This window comes from Ursus americanus, chromosome 20 (assembly GCF_024610735.1).
Source record: "Ursus americanus isolate L20-20 chromosome 20, mUrsAme1.1.p, whole genome shotgun sequence".
Lineage (NCBI taxonomy): Eukaryota > Metazoa > Chordata > Mammalia > Carnivora > Ursidae > Ursus > Ursus americanus.
Window position 1 is genome coordinate 17375125 of NC_142146.1, and position 14155 is coordinate 17389279.

Consider the following 14155-nt stretch of genomic DNA (forward strand, 5'->3'; position numbering starts at 1 on the left):
GATTACATTATCTTAATACCATAAGTTAACCCTCTCATTTCATAATGTTAAATATTTCTCCTTTTATCAACATCAACTAGTGTTAACTTCTTTTCACAATTTAATTAAGTTATGTAATGCACCTCCCTTGGTTCAGAAGTATATTCAAAAGAATTTTACAAGATATAAAATTCTAGAACTCTATCTCCTTCATAGCCAGGACTTCTCTGGCACAATAATTAAACAAGTAATTTACCCTGCACTTGAAGTCATTCAGTGAAAAGTTGATTTAAAAAGTTTCAAAGCTAATACCTTCAATCTCCACCTTACTTGTTATTGGTTTGGGGTGGAAGTTGTAGGCTAACATTCTGATCCAGTGCTTTAGTTTCTGCTTTGGCTTATAAATTCTGGATGAAGTCACCCCAGATCTGAAGAGAGTTGGAAGGAATGACCTTTCAGAATCCTTTGAAACCTTCCGTTCTCTGAAATTCTGTTTCATCAGCCTGAAGTCCTATTAGTCAATTCCCATTTCAAAAGTTTCAGAGGACACAAGCTTCATTATGTTAAGGCTTTTCACCAGAAAACATTTCTGGAATGTTCTCTTTGTGTTAAATCATTTCTGTCTGTTTTCCAACTTACGCTATCATGGGAAAACATCCTCTGCAGCCATGGTGTTCTGTTAGACATAAACATTCAAACCAGCTCAGTCTAGAGGCAGACTTCCCTCAGGCTCTGCATAATTTCAATCTTTTGTCCATCTGTGGACCCAACAATTGTATAGTTAAACGTTGTCACTTCTGGCTACAATGAGTCTGTTCTACTTGGAAATTTCAGATGACTGTGCTTCCTTGTGATCCATGATATGATTTCCAGAGAAATTAACAGTTTTCTTGCCATACCTCTGCAGGCTTTTCAGTTCCAAGACGAGGGACTGTTTCTTTTCACCATCCCTTCTCTATTGTCTGGCATAGCTTCTACACATAGTGGGCCCTTAATAAATATTGTTTAAATGAATGTGTGATGGTTATTTTAAAGATCCACTAAAGTTCATTAAAGAGGAATTTAGAATTATATTAAGGAGTAACAAAGTTGGCAGCAACTCAGCATCGCCAGGATAGTCTGTTTCACATATATCACTAGCCCATTTTTTAATACATAAAATTTTTTGAAATTTTGGATTCTTAGGACAACTGGAATAGTCATCTACTTAGCTTGGCATATGAGTGGTTATCAGCTATCAAAAGTACCTGTGACCTTAGGAATAAAAGATCTCCACAAGTTACATTTTAATTCACCATGTAAGATAGTCTAAGAGGTATTGCAGGCTAGCAGCTGCATGGCATGACTGTTAGCCTCAGTCATAATGTTTATGAAGACAGTGGCCAACACCTTCCAAGGAAGAGTCTGGCATGCACTGTTGACTACGGAGGCAGCTGGCCACATGTGAATCTTGAGCACTTGAAATGTAGCTAGTGTGACTGAGGAACGAAATTTTAAATTTGATTTTAATATTCATATAAATATAAAACAATGTCAGATATCTCATTAGTTTTTATAGTTAGTGCCTGCTGAAATGATAATATTTTAGATATACTTGGTTAGATAAGATATGTTCTTAAGATGAATGTCACTTTTTTATTTCTACTTTTTAAAAATGTGGCTACCAGAAAATTTAAACTTTTGTTTGTGGTTTGCATTGTATTTCTGTTGCACAGTGCTAGACCTTTCTAGAAGGCTAAGGCACAGGGTTACTCACTTGTGCGTGCTGTGATATACTATGTATGCAAAGACATGAGGTGCTGAAACAGCTGTCCTCAGCTCAGCCCGGAAGCATCCTGCCCATGGATAGATACTACTGAGATTATGCCCCTCTTTGAACTTTCTGAGGGCAGGGGTTATCCATTTTCTTTCTTTCTTTTCTTTCTTTCATGCCCCTTATCCCAGAACTAGGGAGAGTGTATTAACTGTACAAGGCTGACCAGTTCCATTGACTTTTCACTGACTTGAGAACTTGGGCGGGAAAAGGGACAGAGAAAATAGTGGGATCAGGAGAGGGCTGGCTTGGTGGGGAGTCAGGAGGAGGGGAAAAGGATAGGGAAGGAACTTGCCATCAGATGCAAAGACTTTGGTATTATTCTAGTACTCTAGTTGGGCAGTGGGTAAATGAGGCCAATTTTGTTTTGCTTCATAATTTAGGTATGTGTTGCATTTACATATCAAGAGTTCTGTGCTTAAAATGAAAATGTTGGGGTAAGAGATTTATTAGCCATGTGTATTTGTATTTAAATCCCTCCCTTCATTCCTACTCAGCAGATACTTATCATGTGCCTTGAATGTAGTAGATGTTCGATATGTTTTTGTTGGGCTTAAATTATGCATTACATTTTGTTGCATTAAATTTAGTATAATTCTTATAACTTGTCACGGCACAGATGTTTCTTATTTCATTCCAAAATAACTATTAAAAATTAGCTCTAGATAACAGCAGAAAAAACAAGGTTGAAGGTTATTTATGGCTGTCCCTGGTGGGCTCTAAGCCCATCTCCAGGGGGTGGAAGGCACTGAGACCAAAAATGCAAAATGATCAGGAAGTCTAGAATTTCAGGACAAGGCAAACAACTGATGTTAATAACACTGGAAACTTAAAGAAAAATGTAATCCTCCTAAATGCAAAAGTCATCTCATTTCATAGGAAGAGTTATAATTTCTTTTTTAAGATGACAGGAACAAAGCATAGAAAAGTACTACATGTGAAATTTTAAACACATTTTTTACAGATTTAATTAATTTATTTTAAAGAGAGAGAGCGAACACATGTAGGGGGGGCAGCAAAGAGAAAGGGAGAGAGAGGATCTCCAGCAGACTCCCTGCTGAGCATGGAGCCAGACTTGGGGCTCGAACTCACGACCTAGAATCATGACCTGAGCCGAAATAGAGTCAGGCACTTAACTGACCAAGCCACCCAGGTGCCCCTAAGTACTTATTTTTAATATAACATCATTTTGATTTTAAGTATAATAAGAAAATTATCCAAGACACTAAGATGTAGGGTCTTAATCATTCTTAGAGCTTATAAACCACTATGATGAGAACGGGTTCTTCCATGTGCCAGTAGAATGTCTGCTATGGGTTTGAATGGGTTTATTTTCCTCTTTATTAAGTTCTTGAGAACATCTTGACGGAAAATAATCTTTCTTTTAATTTTTATATTGTAAACCACAGCAAGGTATAGGCTTTCAGTCAAATCCAAGTTGAATAAGCCCTTCTAACAGCCCTTAATTCTGTTTTCAGGGACTTCACTGGTGGAATAGGATCCAGACCAAGACCAGGTAATTTTGTGTTGGCAGTAACATTCATGCATGCCTCCCTGATATTCGGTGTGATTTATGTTACAGTTTCATATCTTTCCCCCTTTTATTTCTTCAGCTTTGCTGCCTCTTGACCTGCTTCTGAAAGTACCACCCCTCCTGCTCAGGGCCCACGTTAAGGAGCTAGAGGCCGAGTTAGTGATGGGGTGGCAGTCCCACAGCCTTCCCGCTGTGATTCTTCGCAATCTCAAAGATCATGGTAGTACTTATTAGATCAAGTTGATGTCAAGCACACAATGGGCGGATACAGAATTATAGTTGGGCCTGAAATGTCTGAGTGATGCTTGGGAGGTAATTTTAACACAAACAGCAGGAGAACTTCATTTTGTTGTCCACCATTATCAGTTTGGCAATTTAACAGTATCAAAATGCTTTCTGAGTTCACTTATTTGATTGAAATATTATAGGCTGTTTTCCTAAAATTTACATTTCTGCTTTGGTGGGGATGTTAACCAGTTAAGTTATTTGTGCTTAAAATGTATACTTACTAACAGAAAATAGTAATTGTTTTACATTCATATTTCTTTCCTTTTCTTTTTTTTTTCTTTTAGAGAAGAGAGAAAAGGGGGTGGGGAGGAGCAGAAGGAGAGAGAGAATCTTAAGCAGGCTCCACACGCAGCATAGAGCCTGATGTGGGGCTCAGTTTCATGACCCTGAAATCACGACAATATTATATAACGTTGTTTTTCTAACAATTCAAAAATTATGGATACTTAAAACATGAAAGTAATGGTTTGGGGGAAAAGAGAGTGTGTTAGTTAATGTTTTAAATTTCTATTAAAGACAACAAAGTACAACAGTAATAGTTAAACCGTTAGCTAAGCCTGGATAATTCAGGGAAAAAGTATGGTGATTGTGCTTTTAACATTTATGTATGAATATATGACTCTTTAGTAAAAAGTTCTATTTTACTATTTTGCTTAATTTGGAATATTGCTCAATGCTGTTTTCATTTTGGCTTCCTCAATTCACACTCTTTTGTAGACTTAACACCTATGGTGAACCTAAGCGATGTGGATTGATTTACTGTAACATTAGTCCATGTCTTCACATTTATTAAATTTGCTTTGGAAGAGTTATTGACAGGCTGGGGCCATTGACACCATCAGCATAGATGCAAAAAAAGATGGTTTTGTTATTAAGATGTCCATAGTTATCATGCTGACCATGCTGTTTGGCATAAGGTAAGTTCATACATAATATAATCGTGAAGGTAAAATAGTTTGATTGATTTTATAATAGCAAGGGGCAGAAAACCCATTTATGTAAGTAATTCACAGCTCTGCTGTGATTCATAGTAGGAATTCCTTTTCGTAAAGGGCATGTTGAATTGGCCCAGTTTAAGACTTATTTTATGTCCATGAAATTGGTCAGATCTCTTGACCTTTAAACAAACTAACTGTATTATAGCACAGTTTACATGTAATATATTGTATTAGAGTTTGTTAGACCATCCAATTTTTATTTTATTTTATTTTTTTTAGAGATTTTATTTATTTATTTGACAGAGATAGAGACAGCCAGCGAGAGAGGGAACACAAGCAGAGGGAGTGGGAGAGGAAGAAGCAGGCTCCTAGCGGAGGAGCCTGATGTGGGGCTCGATCCCATAACGCCAGGATCACGCCCTGAGCCGAAGGCAGATGCTTAACCGCTGTGCCACCCAGGCGCCCCCAGACCATCCAATTTTTTAAAAATATACTGACAGATATTATAGAATATACTATCGTGTTGTCAGTGAATGCTCAAGTTCACCCATACAGGAGCTCCGTTTCTACTAATATTATAGACACATTAGTGCATATGAGAACACTTGGGTTGGTACCTATGGGTTATTCTAATTTTGAGTAATAAAACCTCTTGATTTTTCTCCATATTAATGCAAAATTACTTTTCTGCTTAATATAGAAGTCATCTTTTTTAAAGTGTTGTGGCTAAGTTGGGATTATTGTTGTTTTATCGAATTACCAACAGCTAGTACCAACCCTATCCACTTAGCTTACCTCATCTGCAGATCATGCCCCGTTCCAGCTGTTACCTCCGTGTCTCTACCCTAACTAAGAAAATGAAAAGGTGACATTAATAGAGGTCTCCAACAATAGGGAAACAAGTTTGGACCAAGGTGCCATGAGACTCTATTGGTCTGGTCAGTTGGAAGTTATATCTTAAATATTTGTTACTCAGAATAGGTAAAACACTGAAATGTGTGGATGATTCGTTTTTTTTTACAAGCAGTCTATATTAATGTATTTTCATTTATTTAACATTTGATTTAGCTTTTTTGGGATAGAAAGGAACATGCTTGGATGTAAGGAACATTATGTTTAACCAAGAGCCGCAACCTTGTATTGTCTAAATGTTTCAGAAAAAATTGTCAGGGAGGGAAGAATTTTGTCAAAAGCTGGGTGTGCTCCCAGGACCATATCTAGAATGTAAACACCATTTTCCATATGCTCCAGTAGAACAGACGGTGAGAGCTATGATTTTAGAGTACCAAGTGGCTGTATTATAATATGATTTTGTCGATCTGGTACTCCTAATTTCACATTATTATTACTATTTCACTACATCACATTACTATATCACATTACTATTACTATTTCAAATTACTATTTTTTGTTAATTTCACATTCTACGTTCATACTGTGGTGATACAAACTCCCACAGAACAAATAAGTACGGAACCATCTCAAGTTAACACGATTAAAGTCCTCCTGTTCTGCCTTTTAATACTAACTGGATTGGGTAAAGAATTTATTTTATACATATTTTATACACATGATGTATGCATATACAGATACATGCAGTTCTTTGCCAACCGAAATGAAAACTTAGGAATTTCTAGGGGAGCCTGGGTGGCACAGCAGTTAAGCGTCTGCCTTTGGCTCCGGGCGTGATCCCGGCGTTATGGGATCGAGCCCCACATCAGGCTCCTCCGCTATGAGCCTGCTTCTTCCTCTCCCACTCCCCCTGCTTGTGTTCCCTCTCTAGCTGGCTGTCTCTATCCTGTCGAATAAATAAATAAAAAATCTTTAAAAAAAAAAAAAAAAGAAAAGAAAACTTAGGAATTTCTATCTTGCATGGATGAAAATATTAACATTAATTAACATAAATTGAATGAACAAACATTTTTTTAACATGTTAAGTATTTTAGTTCCATTTCCCAACTTTAGTCACTGACAGATTACCTAATTGCACAAATTTGACCATATCTCAGTATCATCTGTACTACTCTTTTGCTAATACAGGTTTCTTTAATTTGACTCACTTTCTCAATGTAAATTTAACTAAAAGAGAGTCTTATATTATGGCTACAAATGAGAAGCCAGTAAAGAATCACTTGCCAAAAATAGATGGCAATTGTAAAAATAAATGAAACATAAGCAAAACAACATTATTAAATTCTAAGTAGATATTGTTATCTGCTTATCCGGAGGTCTGTTTTCTTTGTTATGAAAGAACATTAGTTACTATTTGAGAAATGGTGATCTATACTACCTAACTCCTTAATATAATCAATAGAAAAGAAAACCGGAAAAGTTTTATATCTATTCTACTTACTATGTAAGATTATGCTGTATTAAGTGCCCCATGCCTTAGGAGACTCAGTTCTTTAAAAATAATGGGTTGGTTCTGTTGTGTGTCATTCTAACAACTGGATATTTGAAACGGGGGCAAGCATGTGGTGTGTCTAAAAAAGAAACAGGTCTTTCTTCTTGAGGTAGGGGACAGGGTGTCATATATTTGTGAAAACGAAATCATACCAAAACATATTATGAGAAATGTATCCTTTGTCAAATACACAGAGTACATTTTAATAATGTGGATGCCATTAGCATAGGTCAAATGTAAATTTTGGGGAGCGCCAATGAAACCCAAATTTAAAGTGCAAATGTAATGTCAACTGAGAATATGGCCTAATTTGACTGGATTAACACTGACATTTCCCTCACTTTTCCATTTCACAGCAGCGAACAGCCAGGCACTGAGCTGATGTATGGGAATTCTTATGCTCTGCATTTTGAATAGGAATTGTCACTTCATGATTTCTGGGCTCTTAATTATACTTTCTTACTAGATGACTGAGAAGCTATTTTTATACTCGTCTTTTGTTCATAAAGGTCAGATCTAAATAAAGTAGTCAGTGTTTCATCCAAGTATTCCAGAGAGCACGGCTTAATATTCTGGTCCTTGTCGTTAGCAACCTTCAGTAGCTTACTCTCAAGTTAGTTATTGACATAAAGTAATTAATACTAAATTTCACAATTGCCAAAGTGATTTGGAGTACATGCCTTCTCTTGTTTAATTTCATGGCAATCCTTTTAGCATATAAAAAAGTGCTCACCAGATTTTAATAGAATTTCTTATAATACTCGTCTGTACCATACAATTTGCCATATAATTATATACTTTTTTATACTGTTTGTTGGGATTTGGATATATTGGTTAGATTTCCCAACCAAACTGTAAGCTCCTTTAGTAAAGTTTAAATATATCTTGGGTACTTTCTCTGAGATCAGGCCCTTCCTTGAAAACCACTTGTTGAGTAACGGACGCAGACTACCACTGTATGAACTGTTGTTTATCCTTGCTCTTGAGAGCAACTGCATAAGTCACCTTGTGGTGACTTAAAGAATGGGGAACAATGATATTTTAAAGTTAGACTTAAGATTGGGAAAGGGTGGGAGACAACAAATTTCTTTTACCAGTGGTGATTTGCTTCCTAATTCTTCCTGCCAAAGGAGATAGGTCCCAGGTATATGCTGCCTGGAGATGCAGATTTTTTTTCAAGTTCTTGGAGGATAACGTCTTTACAAGGAGATACTCAGTCGCACAGAAGTTATTGACACTTCCAACCCAAAACCAGAATTTGCAGATTGCAAATCAGCTGTTAAATGGTAGCCCACAACCCTGCCCTGGGGGTTTTTGCCCTGTGGGAAAGGCTAAGTGGAAGGAGGGGAAGAAAGCTATACCACCTGCTGGTAGTAATAAAGGGAGGTCAGTGGCTTGGATGGATTGTAGCAGCGTACAAAATAATTGAGTCAATGGAGAAAGGCAAGGCTCTCAAATTCCAAACTGCTATTACTAATGCTTTTTAATGGAATTTAAAAACAGTTTCAAAGGGTTTACAATCCCCTTTGAGTTACTGTCATACAGTAATTTGAATACTAAGGATGGTGACAAGTGAGCCAATATTAATGAGAAAGAGGCAAGAGACCTCTTTCTTTTAGCCAACCCAACCACCTGCCTTCTCATATAGATGAGACTTCACCCATTCTTCTTAATTAATTAATTTGAGAGACAGAGGGAGAGAGCACAGGGGAAGGGCCAGAGGGAGAGAGAGAATTCTGAAGCAGACTCCCCACTGAGCTCAGAGCCTGATGCGGGGCTCAATCCCAGGACCCTGAGACCATGACCTGAGCTGAAATCAAGAGTCGGCTGCTTAACCAACTGAGCCACACAGACATCCCGTAGACCTCACCCATTCTTAATTGACATTCCTCACTATGGATTCCATAGATTATTTGGGGTATTTTAGAAGGTGTGTTAATTAATTTTTAAAAAATTTATGTATCTACTTATTGTCTTCTACTGTATTGGTATGCAAAAGCACAATTTTTCTTAAAGTTATTCTTCAGCAAGTGTCCTAGTTTTATTTAACCCATTATTAATGGAACCAGATAGAGAATAAAAGAGCTAGCTCCAAAAGCATTTGAAGAACAGGGTTTTGTGTAGTTAGTCAAGAAAGAAAAGTTGAAATAACATTGTTAAATTGAGCATAAGACTGGTGAAATAAAACTATTTATTTTTGTAATTAACTTCTTGATCAGTCTTTAAAGTCATACCAATATATCAATTTCTGCAGGTTAATCATGAACACTACAGGCTGTAAACTGCGTGTACCCTTATTGGTGTGGATTGTTGGTTAGGTATACTGGGACATTACCCAATAGTATTAGACTGGGATCAAATGGAGTTATTAGAAAATGATCTAGCATGATGTCAGAGATTCAAACTATAATAATTTTGCCTATTTTCCATGACTGGGATAAATCCTTCTTGTTCAGGTAATTGAATGGGTGTTGGTGTGCCATCTTTTCTTTCTGTGTTCTGTTCTGTTCTTTAGTTTGATTGATTAGTCTTTGTATCCATAGTGCTGAACATAGTGTGTTTCTGCACCACAATATTTTCTTCTTGAGAATTCTGGGTTACATCAATAGAGTTGACTTTTTAAAAAAAATGTTCCCTCTAGGAGGAATAAAGGGAGCAAGCATGACTTGCATAGTCATTGTAGCATAGTGAAAGAAATAACTAAGTCAATGCAGAAAAGTCAGCGGTACAGACTACACCAAATGCATATGCTATTTTTAGGCCACAAATTCAGCAACAAAAATCTAACTTTCTATATTTTCCCAACACTAAACTTAATTTTTATATTGAGCCCCCATTCCACGTATCAGAACACATAAACAATTACCTTAAAGGTAAATTTCAGTGTGTTGATGATCTCTTTGTCAGCTTAAAATCAGACCAACTGAGGATTGTTCTTCTCTCTGTTCTTCCCTGAGTAGCGTTTTTGGCATCATGGTATTGGGGCTTTGAGACCGCCTGTGCTGGTATCCGATCTGATTATTGAGTATGGTTATCCTTCCGCATTGGCATCCAAAGAATGTAGTGGCACAGCCCTACCTGACTTTCAGTTCCCAGTCCACAGTTCCATCCGTGGCCATGAATGAAAGCAAGACCTCTATAGGTCACGCTCTCTCATTCTGTCAGCTCACCATCTCAGGGGCCTGGGAGGATTGGCCCATTCTTCCTCACCTCTTTGGGCCTGGAGACTTGGGAACTCAGCAGGCCCTATTTGCGTCTGACACCGTGGGACACCCATCTCTCCTACCCCACCCCACCCCTTGCTGTGGTACAGGGAACATCGCATGACTAGGGCTCTCAGAGTTCCCCATGGGGACTGAGCCCACAGCGCGACCACTCTTGAATCCCCAACTTAAAGAGAGCTCCATCATCCAACTCTTCCCTCCTCCTGCCACCACCTAGACTGCCTAAAGTAAGCTAGGATTTGAGTCTTTTCTAAGACTTCTCTTTTTCTGGTCTTGCTGTCCTCCCGCCTCAGAGAAGCTTTGTCTTATGGCAGAGGTGTGAGGGGATGGGAGGGAGAGGTTTCTTGGCAACAATTCTTTTGAATCTCTCTGCCTTTTACTTAGACTATTGCTTTTTAAGCCCAGAAATGTACCATCTCTGTTCTTTGGTTCCTCCTTGTCACCCCATCTTGGGCAATGCTAACCTCACACTCCACTGCTTAACAATAGGGGGCTCATGAAGTCAAAAGTAAGTGTGCGAAATAATGCAGCAGTAAATTCTCCACACGGCATCCTCCTTGAGTATTATGTAATCACTTCTAGGAACTTCAACCTTAAACATCCTGAGATTATATTTTATAGTTTAAAAAAGTAACTAAGGAGTTAGCAAGTTTGGAAGTGGGGAAAACCCTAATTAAACCTGAACAGGATGTGAGATGCATATTGTAAAGGTGATTAAGCCAGAATTCAAGAAGGAAGGGCTTCAAAGCAGCCTTGCTTTTTTGGCCTTTAAACGGCTTATTTCTGAAGATTCAAATGAAAGGGGGTAAAAAAGTCTGATCACCCAGTGAGTAAAAGGAGCTGAGACTTTGATGCAGCTTCCTGCCATCCTGTGGGAAATACCACCAGGGGAAGTGGGAGGAGGTGGGGCGGGGCGGAAGGGGCGGAAGGGGAGTGACTAGGTACAGACTGTCAAGTCTCTTCCTAATAATCTCTACCTGCTTGTGGAAGTATCGGTCAGTCTTGGGAAGGATTCCATGCCCAAGCCCACTAGTCATTCTCTCCCTTACTTCCCTCTCACTTTCCACGGGCTGTCATTCTCCCTGTGACTGGGATCCAGTCTTCAGCAGTGTCCTTGGCTCCTGCTCCCCATGGGCAGATGGTCACCACATGCTATTCCAAACTGGGCCTTCTGACTTCAGGTCTGGGCTTCTTCTCATGAGATCACCTTTCCCGAAACACAGTCTCCCCTATGGCTCCTCACCATCATACATGGCGCCTGGCTACCTCTTTAGCTGTACTTTTTATTATACAGCACACTAGATAAACTAGACATCTTGCTGTTCTCCAGATGTGGCCTTTACTTACCTGACTCCAGCCCTTTGCTGAAAACTGTTTCTTCTACTCAGAAGCTGCCACTCGATATACCTTCCCTCACACCAAATCCATGTCCTATGCTTATTGAAGCCTTACTATCTCTCCACAGTCTTCTCAAATGTAACTTTTGCATCAACTCTCTATCCCCCATCTTGTGGTTCTCTGGGTGAACTTTTCATGAACGCTTTGTGAGTGCAATATCCTTTGTTGAACTTCTGGTACCTTCTACACTGCTGGCCCTAGAGGTAGGTTGTTGAACATTTGTAGATCTGAACTACAATTCAGTTACTTTATTTCATTTTACAAAAGCTAAGGAAAGAGGTGAGAGTGAATCTGTTCCCTATACTAAAATTTAAAGGGTTGCATTGTCTTTCAATGGGGCATTTGGTCAAATACAGAGAAGCCAATATATGTTTTGGCCCCATTCATAGAGCAAAAATACTCTTTGCTTTCTCGGGGAGCTCCTGCCCCAAATGTTCTCTTCTGCAGTTGTTCAAAAATTCCTGACTCTTAGTCTCTTAGCAGAGAGAATTCAGAAAAAATAGGAGGTTATACTATGTCTTGGTCAACTTGAAGAGTACAGTGTAATCCATCTTTTGTTCAAATTGTAGTAATTAACAGTTTCAGGGCTTGTGTTGTGAACTGTAGTTTCGGTAGACTGGATATATAGCATAAATCAAGTCTCAAAGCATCAGGAAAGGGCCCTAACTTGGCTGTTGTAATGTGGCATGAGATAAAAAAGCAGAGAGAGTAAACTGCACAGACTACAAAGACCTAATATTTCCAGTTTATTACATGTAGGTGCTTTCCAAAAATATTTAATCCATTAAATGTTCAAAGGCCTAGATAGAACATCATGTTAAAAATAGTGACCCTTTTAAGAAGAGAAATAGTATTTGAGGCCTGGGAAGGAGCATAAATACTATTTTATGTTTGAGATAACCAGAAGAATTGTCCTAGTGATGAGTCAGGACGAGAAGAGGGAGCCCCTCACCCCCTGTCTAGACTGAATCGGTGTGGTGTTTTAGGACCTGCCTTATCTCATGGTCCAGCCATCACCTGCTCTGTGATCTTGTTGGACAGTTTCCTTAATCTTACACTCTTTGTTTAAAAAAAGATTTATTTATTTTAGAGAGAGAGAGCACATCAATGAAGAGAGGGACAGTGAGAGAGGGAGAGAGAGAATCTCAAAGAGCCTCTGTGCTGAGCTTGGAGCCCCATGTGGGGCTCGATCTCATGACCCTGAGATCATGACCTGAGCCAAAACCAAGAGTTGGAAGCCCAACCTACGGTGCCACCCAGGGGCCCCATTTAATCTTACTCTCTGTCTGTAAGATGAGATAAGAACAACTACCCTTCAGAAGTTTTCAAGGATTAGGTGAAACCAACTATGTAAAACCCTTCCCAGTGTCTGCCCCAGGTTCATGCTAAAAAAAGCACTGGTCTTCCTCTAGGTACTTCTACTTAACTACACCAGAGCAGGGGAAAATTGCACCTGAGTAAGATAACAAATATAATTACGTTTAAAAATTTCTGATACCTTTAAATAAATTACCTTTTATAGGGAATTTCGTGGTTTCCTTTTAACTTTTAAAATGAAATCTACTAATTAAATTCACTATTACAATAAAACTAGAAAAAGAAATTAAAATTGACCCAATTTGAAACTTTGATTTGATTTAAATTTTAATGGGACCAACTATTGTCTATCTTTTGTGGCAGGAACTACATAGATATGAATCATAGGCACCTCTGGGGGCACCTAAGACTAAAAATTACCTTTAGTCTAGGTGATAGGGATGGGAAATACTCTTTAAATTGAAAAGAAGTAACAGATGAAGAGTAAAAATACTCTTAACATATAAAATACAATAAAATAATTGGAATTTAGGGGCGCCTGGGTGGCACAGCGGTTAAGTGCCTGCCTTCGGCTCAGGGCGTGATCCTGGCATTATGGGATCGAGCCCCACATCAGGCTCCTCCACTATGAGCCTGCTTCTTCCTCTCCCACTCCCCCCGCTTGTGTTCCCTCTCTCGCTGGCTGTCTCTATCTCTGTCAAATAAATAAATAAAAAATCTTTAAAAAAAAAATCATTGGAATTTAGGCTATATAAAGACATTTACAAATCAATAAGAAAAAGAAATAATGGACACAAACAGGAAATTCACCAAAGAAGTACAATAGCCTCACCAGCATATAGGTGAACGCAAAATAAAACAAAGTGGGATTGGCAAAATTGAAAAGTTTGAGAATATATAGTGTTGATTAAGGTGTAGAAAAATGGATTCTCTTCCGGTCAGAGTGCAAATCGATTCAGGTTAAATATGTATTTGTTAAAATAAGAAATATGTATATCTGAGGGCGCAGCTATTTGACTTCTCCTTATCTCCCCTAAGAGACCTTTTGTACTTCCACACAATGAGGCATGCGCATGTGTGCTCACTGCATTATTCATAATCAAGGCAGACTGAAAACAAATTAAGTTCCCTTTGAGGCGGAAGTGGCTAAAGTAACTATGATGCGTGCAGCACATGTGGCACTCTTTACTAGTGGTTGTAAAGAATGGGGTAGAACTGTGTGTGTTGATAAAAAAGAATCTCCATGACAGACTGAGTCAA

General features: G+C 38.5%; 1 protein-coding gene across 2 annotated transcripts in view; it reads left to right on the forward strand.

Moving 5' to 3' along the window:
* The window catches only part of NEK10 (NIMA related kinase 10), a 219997-nt gene that overhangs the window by 171879 nt on the left and 33963 nt on the right, over positions 1 to 14155 (forward strand). The window contains exons 30-31 of one of the 2 annotated variants that reach the window (XM_045774471.2): positions 3271 to 3308; positions 3406 to 3546. In XM_045774471.2, coding sequence (XP_045630427.2) covers positions 3271 to 3308; positions 3406 to 3546 — 179 coding nt within the window. The remainder of the gene's footprint in view (positions 1 to 3270; positions 3309 to 3405; positions 3547 to 14155) is intronic. The other variant, XM_087870152.1, reaches the window with a different exon arrangement.